This window comes from Talpa occidentalis, unplaced genomic scaffold, assembly GCF_014898055.3.
Source record: "Talpa occidentalis isolate TD23 unplaced genomic scaffold, MPIMG_talOcc4v2.1 talOcc4.14, whole genome shotgun sequence".
Taxonomy (NCBI): Eukaryota; Metazoa; Chordata; class Mammalia; order Eulipotyphla; family Talpidae; genus Talpa; species Talpa occidentalis.
Genome location: NW_023601433.1, coordinates 90,114,964 through 90,129,815, shown reverse-complemented (window position 1 = coordinate 90,129,815; position 14,852 = coordinate 90,114,964). Strand labels below are relative to the sequence as shown.

The 14,852-nt window shown below is 66.8% G+C and overlaps 1 protein-coding gene across 6 annotated transcripts in view; it reads left to right on the top strand.

Moving 5' to 3' along the window:
- Positions 1–8,421: 8,421 nt before the first annotated feature.
- RIMBP2 (RIMS binding protein 2) overlaps positions 8,422–14,852 on the top strand; it is a 35,995-nt gene continuing 29,564 nt past the window's right edge. For all 6 annotated transcript variants that reach the window (XM_037511331.2, XM_037511333.2, XM_037511330.2 and 3 more), the window contains exons 1-2: positions 8,422–8,456; positions 13,519–13,623. In XM_037511331.2, the coding sequence (XP_037367228.1) occupies positions 13,522–13,623 (102 nt within the window). In that variant the 5' untranslated portion in view covers positions 8,422–8,456; positions 13,519–13,521. The remainder of the gene's footprint in view (positions 8,457–13,518; positions 13,624–14,852) is intronic.

Genomic DNA, 14,852 nt, shown 5'->3' with positions numbered 1-14,852 from the left:
TTCTGGGTTTCCGGTCTCGTAGACAAAACCCAGCCCGGGATTTGTGGGGAAAGATGACGTCAAGTGTGTTCCTTGTGACTTACACACTAGGGGGCTCGGGAGTGATCCGGGGTGGACAGTCGGGCCTGGGCTGGGGGCAGCTGGCTGCTGGGCAGCCTCTGCAGGCCCCTCCCTCTGCCCCAGCCACACACCACCAGCCCGGGCCCGCGCCGAGTGGGGAGCAGCTCTGCCGTCTGCCCCGGCCTTTGCTCTGTGCAAGGTTTTCTCTGCTGCGAACATCCGTGACTCTAGAAATGGAGCCGGCTGCTAGAGAAAGGTACACTCGGGTGGATTTCAGACACTCCCTGAGCGGGGAGGGCGGAGGGCCGGGTCCAGCTGGGGTTCAGCCGGGCAGTGAGGATGTGCTTCTTGCTGAAAACCCCGGGAGACCTCAGCGGCCCGCCCCCCGGGGCCTCGCCTCCGTCAGCTCTGCGGAGTGTTCATCCCGGCGCCGAAGACGCGAGTGGAGAAGCGGGTTGGAGCTCCCCACTGCCCACGCCGGTGGCGTTCCGTCCAGTCGTGTGGATTCTGAGCATTTTCTCCCCTTCCCAGAGCGCAGGGGCAGGCTCACCTGCGCCCGCGGTTGCCATGACAACCCCCCCCAGCCCTGCTGGCGGAGATGCGCTTCCGTGAGCCGCCCGCTCCTTGCCTTGATGGTGAGCACTCGAGGGGAGCCGGGGTTGCTCAGTCTCGCCAGACACGGCCCGTTCCCCAGGTCTCCCGGCACCTGCGCCCGCACGGCCGCTGCCTGCCGCTGCCCCACACGGAAGGCTCCCAAGGTCAAAGCATGGAGACGCCGCAGACATGGCTCCTGGGGTCGGGGGGGGGGGGCTGCTCCCTGCCCCGAGGGGGTGCGCTCGGCTATGAGATGTTTACGTTTCATCTGGAATGTAGGCGCAGCCACCCTCTCGTTAGCGGCTGCTTCGTGCGTCCTCCCGCGCGGCGACTGTCCCTGCCCGGCGCGGCCTGCGTGGGGCGCCCAGCCAGGGACGCGGGCGCAGAGCTCGCAGCGAAGCCGTCCGGGGCAGTGAGCGCTGACCACGGGAGGCCCCCGTCCTGGCTTCTCGGGCCGGCTCTGGCTGGGAGCTGAGATGGACTTTTGGGAAGGAATTTTGTCTCCTGTTAACCCTTTATGCCGAACCTTCCTGGTTCATCGCAGCAGGGGCGGGGCTGGCTGAGGGGTCCCCAGCAGGCAGCAAGTGCCCCCACTCAGCAGCGCCCAAGCGCGCCCCTAACACTCCCCCTGCTTTCCTTGGGACCTGGCTTGGGGACGCTCCCGTGCTGCCCACGGCTCTCCCACGAGGTGGGGGTCGCAACACCCCACATTTAGGCGAAGCTGCACCGAGCCCAGGCTTGCAGGATGCTCCGAGCAGCACTCGGCAGGTGGACATTCCTGAGATGAGTGAAGCAGCCCCGCCCCGCCCCCCCCCCCCCCCAGAGCCTCACAGCCGTGCTGCGACTCAGCCCTGAGGTTTTCGCCCGTGGAGGAGCAGATGCTGTAGCCGCTTTGTCTCCACAGCGTGGAGTTTCAGTTCTGGTCTACACCCCGTCCTCCGACTGCCTGGCGCCCCGGGAGGGCCAGCACCGGGCAGAGTGATGGTAGCGCGGAGGCTTTTCTGTGCTGTGTTGACCTGAATTATGTCACTGCGCTGCCGGGGATGAAGGGTGGAGGGCCCCGGAGCTCACAGTGAGTAAGAGGGGAGCTGGGGTCCCCACGGCTGCTCCGCTCTCCCCGCTTCGTCGTCTGTTCCATTGTCTGCTCCCCAAGATCGCCCGGCAAGGCTGGCCCAGGAGCACGTTTCCCGGGTGCACAGATGTCAGCCCCTCCCCCCGGGACTGTTACTGGGGCTGCGAGCTCTGGGGTCCCTCAACCCCGCGCGCCGCCAGCCCTTCCAGACCCAGCACCAAACAGCTGAGCGACCTGTGTGTGTCCCAGCACGCCCCCGCCCTGGAGCGGAGGGAGCCAGACTCGAGCTCAGGTCCCAGCACCGCTGCCTGGCGTGACGTTACTGGCCCTCTGATGGCCCCGCTCCGCGTGTTACAGCCGGATGGTGGGGTGCTCCCGCCCGCGAGGTGTTGATGCGGGGGGCGCGGACGCGGCAGGCGCGCGGAGGCCTTCACAGCGCGCAGTCAGACAGCTTCAGCACGCGCCTCCTCGCCGCGGAGCCAGTCAGGTGTGTGGCGCCCCCTCTCTTGTGTCACCTGCCCCCGAGGTGCTGGGCCGGGCTTGCAGGGACTGCGGCTGCCAAGAGCCGGCCGGGTTCCGGGCAGCACCGTGGACAGCGCCCGGCACCTGCCCCAGCGGCTCAGCGTCGGGGCCTTCCCGGGGTCCAGGCGCTGGAGCCCAGCACGCGAGCTTCATCACGGAGGGGCCGTGAGGCCTGCGCCTGCCCTCCCTGGATTAACTCCCACGCGGCAGCGTCCGTCCCCCCGCTTCTGCGCCCGCTGGCCGACCGTGCTTCCGATGCCCTAGTTCAGTGGGCGCAGTTTGGGAAAGCGACGCGCTCCTCGCTTCAGCCTGGACGGTTATCGCCTTTATGGGTCCCCATTATGTTTTCGACGCAGATCTTGTCCTGTGTGTTGTTGTGCAATTATCTCGGAAACTATATGCTCATTACATCTCACGAATTTGTGTACTTAGCACGGCATTTTGGAAAGAGCTCATTTTGTCAAGGGAAGCTCTGTTTATGTGGTTACTGCATCAACTATTTTTTTTAAACCGGGTGCACTGCCCTCTCCCCGCGCCTGGACCTGCCAGCATTGTTCTGGAGAAGGCGAGCTTTGGAATTCTTCACCAAGATGCACGAATCATTTATTAGCAGCGCTCTTAATTGGTTTTATGTCATTTGCGCCTTAGTGCCAAGCCAGCGAACACATCTCACAGGCGCCGAAGCAATTAATAGCACCCCCGCCCCCTTGTCCAGTGTAACCCCATCCTGGGAGCCGCGGAACGATCCCTGTGGTTCACGAGGGGCTGGGGCTTGGGGGCAGTCTGTCACCCTTGCGAGCTCACAATAATCTGTGCTAGCCTTAGGTGAAGCTGCTGGGCGCTTGGCCTTTGGGGCATTTACTGTGCGAGGAGAAGCCCGTGGGACGACTGGGCCTTGAGGTCAGGAAGCACCGGGGAGCCCCTCACACGCTGAGGGTGCTGGGGTTCTCTGCCACGACTTTAAAGACAGAACAATTTGCGTAAAACTCGGCATTTCTCTCTCCATGAACCTGGAAGTGGTGGTTGCCTGGGCCAGCCTCCCGTCCTGGGGTGGGCAGGTGGAGGCTGTGCTCCTCACCTGGAAGGCACCGCCCTGGCTGCGCGCTCCGTGGACACGGGGAGCAGGCCGGGCAGCCTCTTGTGCCATGGTCCTGGCCCCCTTGGGCGGCTCCTCCCTATCACGTCCTTCGTGTGAAGGTGACCCTTCTGTTCTCCTCACACAGCAAAGCTCGGGGACGTTCAGGCTCTTTGCATCAGAGGCCAGCCTCGGCCTTGTTAGTGCGACCCAGCAGGGCCGGTTCCTGGCCCAGTCCCGGGGACCCACCCACCTCCATTTGGGACCAGCCCCTTGGTCCAAGCGCCGGGAGACCCTAGCTGCGTGGGCACAGCAGCCCAGGCTGTCCGGGCGTGGACATGACCACTCCTGCGGCCAGAGGGAAGAGATGCACCTGGTCACCTCCATCGTGCTGTCCCCGAGGGACGAGCCCATACTGAGCTGCCCCCAGCAAGTCGCTGGGGGCCCCTGACAACAGGGTCTCGAGCTGAAACCACATCTGCTGAACACTGGGATGAAGCCCCAGGCCCGGTGCTCTGCGGCACGGTGAGCTCCCCCGCTCACGTGAGCACAGACCCGCTGTCCTGGGTCTTGACCCAGGGCCGAGTGGCCCCTGGAGCTGTCAGCACCAGGGACTGGGACGAGCACACAGGAGTCTCCCCGCTCCCAGTCTGCCCGCCCCAGTCCCCAGCTCCCTCCTTCCTCCCCTGCCCCTCCTGCACGCACCAGGCCCCACACCTTTAGGCCACAGCAGCAGTTAGGAGGCCACTGCGGGGGGTGGGTGGGTAGGGGGTTGGGGAGGGGGTGTGGGGGTGTGGAGGGGTTGGGGGGGGAATACTATCAAGCACAGCGCTGCCCCAGTGTCGATTTTTAATATTTGCTGTTATAACTGACAACTACATCATCTTTATATTAGACTCACACCTTATAACCACAGTCTCTATTATTCTTGAGCATGATGTGATTATTTATAATTCATAATGTAATCGTGTGTGTCCAGTGAGAAAACTAGTTTATAAAATTTTTACAGCTTCTCTGAGCCATTATACCAACGTGAGTGAACAGGGAGAAGCAAATGCAGGAGGCCAGGAGTGCTCGGACCCAACCTTGCCGTCACCTCCTGTCGGGCGATTTAGCCTGCCTTTTCCTGGGGGGGCATCGTGCCGTCACGCCCGCCGCAGGGGCTGTTCCCACCCCGGGCACCCTCAGACCCGCTCCAGCTCTGGCTTTCACGCCCACAGGAGGCCCCAGGGCTTCTGTCTGCACCACAGGACCAGCCTTTGGCGAGCCTGCGCTCCCGCATGTCCCAGGGCACTTCTTCAGCACGCATGCGCACGCGCACACACGTGGGCACATGGGAGGCATGCACACAGCACCTGCACTCACATGCACCTGCATGTACACACACGGGCAGGCGTGCACACACACAACGCACCCGCACACACTGGCAGACACGCACATGCACACACGCTCAGGCAGACACACATGGGCACGTGCAGGCATGCATGCCGAGCGACCCGGTGCTCCAGAGCATGCCGATGCTTTTCTGTTCCGATTTCATGGAAAAAACGCCAAGGCCCCGAAGGCTGTGCCGGCCTCCTAGACACCCCCTCTCTGGGGCAACCCAAGGACCAGGAAAGCGCAGGACCTGCTCTTCAGAGAGAGAGTTGAAGGGGTGAGGGTGGGGCCTCCGGGCTCACGTCCCTGCCGTCCCAGGAGGACACGCTCAGGCTGCCCCCCCCGGCGGCCCTCGGCCCTGCCTCCGCCGAGGACTCCAGGCCCTGCCGGCTCCCGCCAGCCGCCGGGCCGCCCTCCCCAGTCTCTGCTGCTCCGAGTCCACGTTCCCTCTGCCGCCACCACTTTGTGCTCCCCGAGACCTGGCTACCTGGGAGGCGATGGGACCCCGTCCCTGTTCCCCGCAGCCCTCAGCTTGTCTGCACCGTGCCCGGCACCCACGCACCGCCCCGGCGGCCTCCCCTGAGGCGGGGGGCTCGAGGTCACCCACTGTCCCCGCCAGGGTGTCGGGCCTCAGAGCCTGCAGCCTCGTGAATAGCTTCAGGGCGTCTCTAAGGGCTCCTCTCTCCCCAGCATCTCTCCCTGCTCCCCACTCCTCTGGCCTCTGGGCGTCTTAGCCCACCTGGGTGCTCCAGCCTGGACGAAGGTCTGTCTAGACCCCGGACCCTGGGCCCACCCCTCCAGGCCGCGGCCTGCCAGGCCCCAGCCGCTTGTCCCGCCGTCCTGGCCACAGGCCCACTGCCTTCTCCGACCAGATTCCGGCCCTCGGGCACGCACCTTGTCTGGTGCGTTCTAGCTGTGTCTGGAGCTGCTGTGGGGTGGGGGCCGCAGGCGAGTCCAGCAGGCAGGGTCCTGGCCCCCGGGGGACGCGAGGGCGTGGAGCATGAGCCCCGGGGCGCGCGACTCACCTGGGGCCTCAGCAGGGCTTCACCTCCCATGTGGCTGGCGACTCTCGGGCCCGCCCCAGGCTGGACGCTCACTGCCCTCTCCTTTCGTCCTAGGGAGCGGAGCAGGACCTGTGGGGCCGCGGCCCTGAGGCCCAGCATGCAGGCCTTCCTGGCCCCCGGAGCACTGTCAGGTAACCATCCACAGCCCTGGCCCCCCCCCCCCCGCCCCAGGGCGAGGGCCATGCCCTGGGCACCCAGCACTGCCTCCTCGCAGCCCCGGAGGACGACTGCACGTCCACTCCGAGACCCCGGCCTTGCCAGTCAGGGGCGCTGCCTCCCCCAGCGGCCCAAGCCCAGCAGCCCGTCCGCAGGGACCCCCCCTTCCTGGCCACTCCAGCCCCGGCTGCCCAGCCGAGTGGCCCATGCCTCCTCCCCGCCCTGCGGCAGCTGGTGCCCGAGCCCAGGCCGCCCACTCTCAGGGCAGGCCCCAGCCCACCGCCAAGGCCCCAGTGCCACTTGCCCCTGCACACCGTGAGCCACCTTGTCCCGAAGGCCCCACCGGTCACCCCCCTGCTCCGCCACCAGGCCAGTCTGTGCTCCCCAGGGGCTCCCGGGGCCCTCTCCCCGGCTCTGCGTGACCCCATGGCTTTTAATGTCTCTCCTGGAGCTTGGGCTCTCTTCTTCACTCACGTGTCTGTCCATCCCGCCCAGACTGCCCCCCCAGGCCCCCGGGACAGGCGCCCCCGCCCCACGGCATCTCCCGCCGCACCGCTGCCCCGTCCGCCACAGAGGCTGAGTCTGGGCAGTTTACTGTAAAAACAAGGGCTTTTTGGATTTGATACTAATTTTCCTGCCTTCCTGCCTCTCATTTTTTAGAAACGTGATTTCAGAACTAGCCAGTGTGGGCAGGGCCGCAGGGAGCGGGGCCCCCGTGCCGTGGGGGACACGGGCCGGCTGCGGGGGAGCGGCCGGGGCCTTGCCGGAGAGGGATAACATCCGGCGCCCGCCGTCCTGGCGCGGTGCCCCCACAGCCCGGGGGACGGGACGGACCTCGGCAGCTGGTTCACGGTGGCCCAGTGGCCCTCGGACTCTGGAGGGTGCATGAGGCGGGTCTGAAAGGGAAAGTGCAGCGGCTTGTGTCTGGGGGTACAGAGCGCTGCGGTGGGGCCAGTGGGGTCGCTCTCCCTGGGAGTGGGAGGCCTGTCTGCCCCGCCGGAGGGGCTTGGCGGTACGCCGGCCGGGGAGTCGCCTGTGCAGAGGCCCTGGGCTGGAGAGGAGTGGGCTTGGCTGAGGGTCTGACGGAGCCTGGCCAGGGGGGACAGGGGTGGCGGCTGGGAGGAGGGGCTGGGCCTCTCATGGCTGTGGCAGCCACGGGCGTGTCCGTCAGAGGAGGCAGGATCTGGCTGCTTCCAACCCGAGCTTGTGAGCACAGCTCCGGGCGCGAGAGAGATGGCTGCCGGCAACCCGCCCTGCTGTGGGCTCAGGACGCTCGCACCGGGGCCTGTGGGTGTTTGTGCGGCGCCTGTGAGCCAGGCCCCGGGACGCCTCCGGCCCCCTCCAGGCAGGAACACGGAGGACACCCCCCCTTCTTGTGGTTCCATGGCAACGTCATATTAAACTCACACTCTGTACTTGGGGTGTCTGCAGCAGAAAGGACTTCTGGGCCTAACGGCCCTGCCCGTGACCGTCTGTTACTAAAGCTGTGCTCATGCAGTCGCGGGCGGGAGGCGGAGGGAAATGGAAAGTCTGTGGTTGGGCTGAAATGTGTCGCTACAAGGCAGTTCACGGGGGCGAAACCAGGTAACTCCTTGCATCAAGGGCTGCTTGTTCCCAAGAGCCACAGAGGAGGCAGAGGACAGATGGTGACCCCAGAATAAGTTCATAGTGCGGCCTGGGGCTGTGGTCCGAGACCCACATGGTCTCTGAGGCCGGGGCATCCACATGCCAGGCCACGTGGGGCCCTGTTGCTGTTCTTACCCACTTTTAAGAAGTGACGTGAATTTTGAACAAAGGAATTAGTATAGTTAGACTATTTGGGTAACACTTTTATGTCTGTTAGGACTTTCAGTTCAGAAGAACAGGAAACAAATTGGAGTGCAGAAAAGGGAATCTATTGGCCTAAATAACTGGAAAGGATAAGCTTCAGGCACAGCTTGATCCAGGTGCTCAGGCGCTGCGATGGGGTTCCTGTTCTCCGGCTGTGGAACTTGTCTCTGCGTCCCTTTCACTTGCTCTGTGCTCAGATGGGTTCTTCTCCCCTAATGGCAGATGCTGCCACCCCCTAGTCTCTTGTCCTCAACTTTCCAAGTGTGGTGGGTGAGAGGGCATCGTCCAGCCTGCAACACGAGCCCAGTATGTCCTTCTTCGTGGGCGGGGTTGGGTCATGTTCCCTCTCCAAGAACCACTGCCCCCGGGGGCGGGCCCGGTTCCAGCCTGAGTGTGTCCCTGTGGCCGCAGTGGGCCTGAAGGCTGGGGGGGGAGTGGTAGGCCATGGTGGCCGCTGTTCACCCCATGGAAGCAGGCCCTGCGGGAATCCGGCCCACGCTTCTCCGCAGGGAGGGGCTGAAGAAGGGCCGGCCGTGCAGACATCCCCACGTGGTCCGCAGCCGCCTTCTCGGCCCTTGGCTTGCAGGTGAAGTCGGACGATGCCTGGCCTAGCCGCGCGCTTGCCCTCGTGACCCGAGATCGCGACTCGGCGGTGAAGGAGACGACACTCCGGGGCAAGCTGGAGAACCTAGAGCAGGTCCTGCAGGTAGGGGCTCTGCTTCGGGGGCCTGCGGGGCGGGGCTGGGGCTGGGGCCACAGCCCAGAGGCTGGGTGCTGGGGCTAGGCGCTGGGGGCGCCGGGCCCCGGGCAAGGGAGGCGCCAAAGCGGGGGCGTGGCCTGGACCCAGGTGGAGCCTGGCAGTGCCTGCGGCTGCTGTGCTTGGTGACCGGGAGACCCAGTGCGGACGCCAGGGCCTGAGCGGGGAAGGGGGCCCGCCGGGGTGGTGGGGGGCCGTCTGATCGAGGGGTAGGAATTTTTGTGGGGAGGTTTTATGCAATCAGCAGTTGTGGGGGTCGTGGGGAGTCTGCCTCGGTGACTCCGCGGGGTCACTTAGTGGCTGGGCAGCCCTGGGGACGCCACCTCCCCGGGCCCCGGCTTCCTCCTGTGACTGAGAAGGCAACCTGACCCGCCTCGGGCGCTGTGGCATCAAATCATTAAACAAAATCGTTTCAAGCAACCTGGATAAGGGCCATTGAAACCGACCAGCTGCTTGGGGCTGCCTGGTGTGTCAGCGCCCCGAGAGGGCTGGGGCTAAGTGGGGGGCACCCGCCGCCCTCCCCTGCCCACCCAGCGCGTCTGTGGGCAGTTGTCTGGAAGGTGGGCCACCCTGGCGCCCCCGCCGGCCTCCTCATCACTCACACCGGGCTTTACCAGCCGCGCTGCCCGCCTCCTCCCTCGGGCCTGGCTGGCAGCCGCGAAGACGTGGTTGTGGGACGGCCTTGGTGCCGGGGGGCCAGGAGAGGCCAGCGTGCAGGAGCAGGGCAGGCGGGGAGGGCCCTGTGGAGGCGCCGTCCGCCGGCAGAGTCTGGGTTTTGTGCTGAGTGTCATGAACCCGTGGGAGTTGAGCGCTGTGAGCAGAGAGGTGGGACAGCCAGGGTTTCCAGAGCAACAGAACCCTGGAGAGAGGGAGAGAGGAGGCGTCTGCATTTTTGCAGGAATGAGAGGAGCTGACCGGGACCTCCCGGAAGCCAGGAAGCCCCCTAGGCCAGGCCTGAGAATTCAGAGGCTGATGATTTCAGTCCGGACCTAAGTCGGAAAGCCCCAGAGCCAGGAGCTGCAGTCCCAGGGCCGGCGAGTGTCCCCCCTCCACCTTTGGTCCTATTTTGGCTTGTTCTTTTTCCCATCTGCGGGTGGGGGCGCCACCCTGCCAGGGAGGGCATCTGACTTACTCAGTTCACAATCCAATGCCGAGCTCGTCCAGAAACACCCAGAAATGTCGTCTTCCCAGCGCTGGGCATGTACCCTCGCCCGTCACCTCACGGGTGGCTGTGGGGGTTCTGCTCTGCTGGGGCCACAGGCAGGCCGCACGCAGGAGGTCTGGCGCCCCAGGGGGAGGCCTTGGGGCCGGCTGGGGGTGGCGTGAATGTGGAGGGAGGGTGACCCCGGGGAGGCTTTGGTGCCAATGGAGTCATTTTCTGAAGAGTGGACACTGAGTCAGGAGGGCCGGGACTCGTGAATGGCCGCGTGGCTGGGGGAGCTGCGTGGATGGTGGCGTGACCCCCCAGCGGGGGGACGTGGGCCCACTGCGTGCCTGCTCCGTGCAGCCATGGGGGCGGCGGGCAGGCGCGTGGGGAGGGGTGCAGGGGGAACCCCGCTTGGAACTTGGGCCTGCAAATGGCAGTTAAGCCCAGGAGGACCAGCAGGCGGGGATACGGCTGCAGCAGTGGCCACTCCGGCACCCAGTGGCCAGGCGGGCGGGGCCCCGGCCAGGAGCAGCGGGCGCTCAGGTGGGAGGGCCCTTGGGTAGGGGCTGCCGGGGGTGGGGTCCCTGGCCTGAGACGTGGCCATGGGCCCGGACAGCAGGGGGCTCTGTGGTCATCTCGAAGAGGGTTTCAGCCATAGGAGGGGGGTCAGCCTGGACCAGCCGGAGGAGCGGGGGGTGCTGAGGGTGGGCGGGGCAGCGTCTTCCCCCGGCGGGCCAGAGGCAGCGCGGGGAGCCAGGTCTGAGAAGAGGGACGCCTCTGCGCACCAGCTGGTCAGGACATGGGGGCAAAGACCGTCCTCCAGCTACGTGGGAGGCCACACGGGTCCTGGACAGGGCTGAGAGCAAAGGGGTGCACTCGCTGGGTGAAGGGCAGGTGAGGCAAGGAAGTGTGGGTCTTGGCGGAAGGTCGCTGGCGAGCTCTGGCTCTCCCTGGAGGGGAAGCAGAGGGGCGTCTCCCTGGTGGTCAGCCTCCGGGTGAGTGGCTTCCCCTGCCCGGCTGGGTCACCTGCAGGTGAACTGCACCTGTGGACACCCCGGGGAAGGCAGAGGAGAGCGGTTTGCTTACGAGCTCTCAGGTCTGAAAACCACTGAGCCGTTTATCCTCGGCTTCGGGAGACCCCGTACGGGGAGCTGAGGATGGAGGCCCATCAAGGGGCCGCTGGAGGGAGGGCAGCCTGAAGGGACAGGCGAGAAGGACCTTGACGCTGGAAAAGCTCCCGCTGACCTGTCCTCCCAATGAACCCCAAGCCCGGGGCCCCTGGGGCAGCATGCCCTGAGCGTTCCTGCCACCTCCACACCATTGGGGCTCACCAGGCCGGGGCGCTGAGGGCTCTGCCCCCCATTGCGTCCATCCATCTACTCCACAGACTCCGGCCCCTCCTCAGCTCTGAGCCCAGGCACTCCCTCCTGTCCCCCCAGTTAATGCTCCTGATGAGCCCCTCGAGGGGCTGGTTTTCTCCCCCCTCCAACAACTTCCTCCCAAAGCTACATAAAGATCGCACAGGCCTGGGCCGCACCCCCTTCAGGACACACAGAAGCACAACAAAGAGCAGGAACAATAGTGTAGTTAAGCAGCTGCACCGCAGTCCGTGCGCCCCAGGCTGGCTGCCCGGCCTCTCTCAGGGCCGTGGCTGTTGACACGGGGCTTCATGCCGAGAGCAGCCGGCAGCTAGGTGTCCCCCAGCTTTGGGGCCAGACACTGGGGAGGCCTCCGGACACCGCGGCCTCGTGCTGTGTGACCGTGAGTGGCCTCAGCCTCTCCGCGCCTGTGTGCCTGGGCCTGGGGGGAGCCAGAAAGCAGTGTCTGCAGGGAGGGGGACCAGGACCCTGCTCACCCAGTGTGCTGGGCAGGGGTGGGAGGGGCCCCCGCGCGTGCACAGGGCCTGTGGGGCTGTGTGGCCAGGCCTGGCCAGCGAGGGCCGCGTGGTGGCGGCTGGTGTGCTTTGGAACCTCGTCAGCCCTCGAGAGGATGGAGAAGAGACCTCGCTCCGTGGCCTGGGAGCAGGTCGGAGGGTGCCCCTGTCTCCCCGGCCCCGGCCCCAGCCCGGGGGACGGCTGTTCTTGTGAGCTGGATGCGGCGCCATCTTTGTGGACACCCCCCCAAGGGGGTGGGCGCTTTCCTGTGAGGTGGCCGCGCTTCTCCCGGCTGCCCGGGCCGTGCTCGGGACACTTGCGCTCTGCACCCGCAGCGTCCGGCTCCGGAGGGGCTGCGCGGGTGACCCGCGGGCGGCTGGAGAGGAGCTGCCGGCCGTGCCCCTCCCTGCCGCAGTCCCAGGGCAGGCAGCACCGGCTGATGGGGGCGCCCTCGAGGAGGACCCCAGTTCTGCTGCAAAGCCAAGAGCAGAGCAGGATCTGGTGCCCTGAGAGGCCCCGCCTGGGGGCATGACACGTCCTGGGGCTCGCAGTGGCCTGTGACCGCGTCTCCGGCTCGTGGATTTCGGGCCGTGGGGTGGTGGCTGAAGTCGCGGCAGGCAGCGGGCCGTCTCCGCAGCAGCCCCGGAGCAGGGCCAGCGGGCCAGGGAGGGGCCGGGCCTGGCGGCAGCGGTGGACACGGGTCCTCGCTATCTGCCTGTGCCATCCCCACACTGCAGCGGCAGCGGAAGTGGGTAAAGGGGCCGGCGGGCACCCCTTCTGTGTTCCTGGGGTCCTCTGCAACAGCAGGGACCCAGCGCCGTCTGCGGGGTAGTTGCCGCCTCCACTGACAAGACGGCGGAGGAGCCTGGGGCTCAGCTGCTCCGCGAGAGCCGGGACAGGCGGGGGCGCCGGGGACGCCCCTCACTGCAAGCGCCCCTCACCTCGTGCCCGTGCCGGGGGCTTTCTCAGGAGAGCGGCCTCTGGGGCAGAGGGTGGGTGGCCAGCAGAGAAGGCGGAAGAGCAGACTCTGCTCCTGCCCCTTGCCCAGCCTGGAGCGTAAGGATAAGGCGAGAGAACAAGTGCCCCAACCGTGCGTGAGGCAGACACAGCAGGTTCAAGCCCAGGGGTCACGGCAAGCACCCCCAGTGTTGACGGGCCGCGCCCCCAGAGGCCAGGTCCCAGGTGAAGTTGTGGCTACCTCGTCCGGTCTTTGAAGGATCCAACTTTTATGTAAAAACCGGATGTTCAGAAATGTCTGCCACAAGGACATTTGGGTGTGTATTTCTTTATACGGCAGGAGGGAATGGAAGTTGGGCTCCCAGCTCAGCGCCCGCCCCCAGGGGTGGCCTGGGGGAGTCATTGGGGGTGGGGGCACTGGGGGTCAGTGCAGATGGCCCGGGGCTCTGGGAGGCCTCCCTGTGGGGGACAGGCCGGAGTGGTGGGCAGCCCCCTCGCCCCAGGAGGTGCACCTGCTGCCGGGTTCTGGGACCTGGGTGGGGAAGGGCCACTGGGGCGCAGGTTCCACCCGCACTCCCCAGAACAGGCCGCCCTGGCCTAAAGCTGAGATGGGGTCTCTGGAGAGCGCCAGGTGACCGAGGGCCTCTGAGCCGCGGGCCCAGCTGGGCGAGCCCCTGCCTGCCTGCCTGCGCCGCCACGGCCGCCCCACTGTCGCCGCGGGGAGTCGGGACCTTGGTGGCCGCCAGAGCGACCAAACCTGGCGCCGGCAGAGCCTGGGCTGCTGCTGCCACAGCTGGGAACCGGAGCGCGAGGAACCTGCTTGGCAGAGACACTGGCCTTTGCTCACGTGTGTGCTGCTTTTACAGCCTGAAGTGGAAGCGGGAGCCCGCTCAGCTACGGGGGTGCTCCCCAGATTCCTGCCGCTGCCCCAGGAAAGCCTGGGAGCAGTTGGGGTGCCCCCTGGGGTGGGGCGGAGGAGTTGGCACGGGAGGGGCTGACCTGCCTGTTCCATATCCCTGTCCTGTCCCCACAGCACATGCGAGAGGCCGCGGGGCGGCGACAGCAGCTGGAACTGGAGCATGAGCAAGCCCTGGCCGTGCTCAACGCCAAGCAGCAGGAGATCGACCTTCTGCAGAGGGTGAGCTGTGGGCAGGTGCCTGGCCGCAGGGGTGCTGGGTGCAGGGGAGGGTGGGCGCAGGGTGTTGGGTGCAAGGGGAGGGATGGGTGGGATCCAGGGTGTTGGGTGCAGGGAACGGCTGGGAGGGCACGTGGATATTGGGCGCAGGGGTGAGGGAGGCTGGGGGGCGGCAGCAGCGGCCTTTCTCACAGGCCAGGCTGCCCTCTCCTCCTGGGCTGGGGAGGGTCCCAAGCAGTCGTGCTCGTGGCCGAGGCTGCGGAGCAGTGGGAGGTCCTGGGGCTGCTGCAGGGCGGGGAGGGAGCGCTCCGTGCGGGACTGGCCGGCTGTGAACCGCGAGCCTCCGGACGGCGTCCATGGAGACAGGACACTCGCACTCGATTCTGCCATGTGCCCGGGAGCGGGCGCTGCAGGAAACATGGGGACCGGTTCGGAGGCTCCTGGGGCGTGCTGGGGACAGGGCCCTGGTGGGGGCCCTGGTGGGGGCCTGGACTGGCCAAACATCCAGTGGTGGCGGCGGCAGCTTGGCCACGCCCGGGGTGGCGGTCATGGGGCAGAGGTTTGCTCCTCTGCGGGGGGTGCTGTGGGGTCTCGGAGAGTGCCTGGAGCCCCATGGGGGGTCCCACGGAGGGATGGAGGAAGGGGGAGGAGGCCAAGGGTGCGCTTCAGAGTGTGGGCTCGGTCCTGAGGCCCCGGCGAGGAACACGCCCGTCCTTGCTCCTCGGCCCTGTCCTCCCCTGTCCTCCTGCCTCCCGCGGGCACGAGGACCCTCCTGTGGAGCCCAGACCTGGCGGCCTGCATCAAGGTCCCCCTCGTTTCCTTCCCGAGGCCGGGGTCCCCACCCCACCGCCTGTCCTCCCCTGGGGCCCACCCAGTGAGGGCTCCTCACGGAGGGCCAGAGGGACACGAGCAGAGGCTCCTGCTGGCCGGCGCCCTCCCCCCGGCCGTGCGGCCCCGTGTCCCTCTGCCGCCGTGCGGCCCCGTGGCCGCCCCCGCGGGCTGAGCAGAGCAGCGCCGGCCATCGCCCTGACACGTAGCCAGCGGGGGCTGAGATGGGAACAAGATGTGGGCGCGGCCCTGCCCCGTGGCCACGCCTCCCCCGGGCTGGGCGAGCGTGGCCATGCCTCCCGGCGGGCGAGCGGTGTGAGTGGCCGGCCGGGCCCCAGGTGGCGGCAGCTGCGTGTCCAGCGGCCACCCGGCCTTCGCGGGCCGTCCTCCCTGCCCCGCGCGCT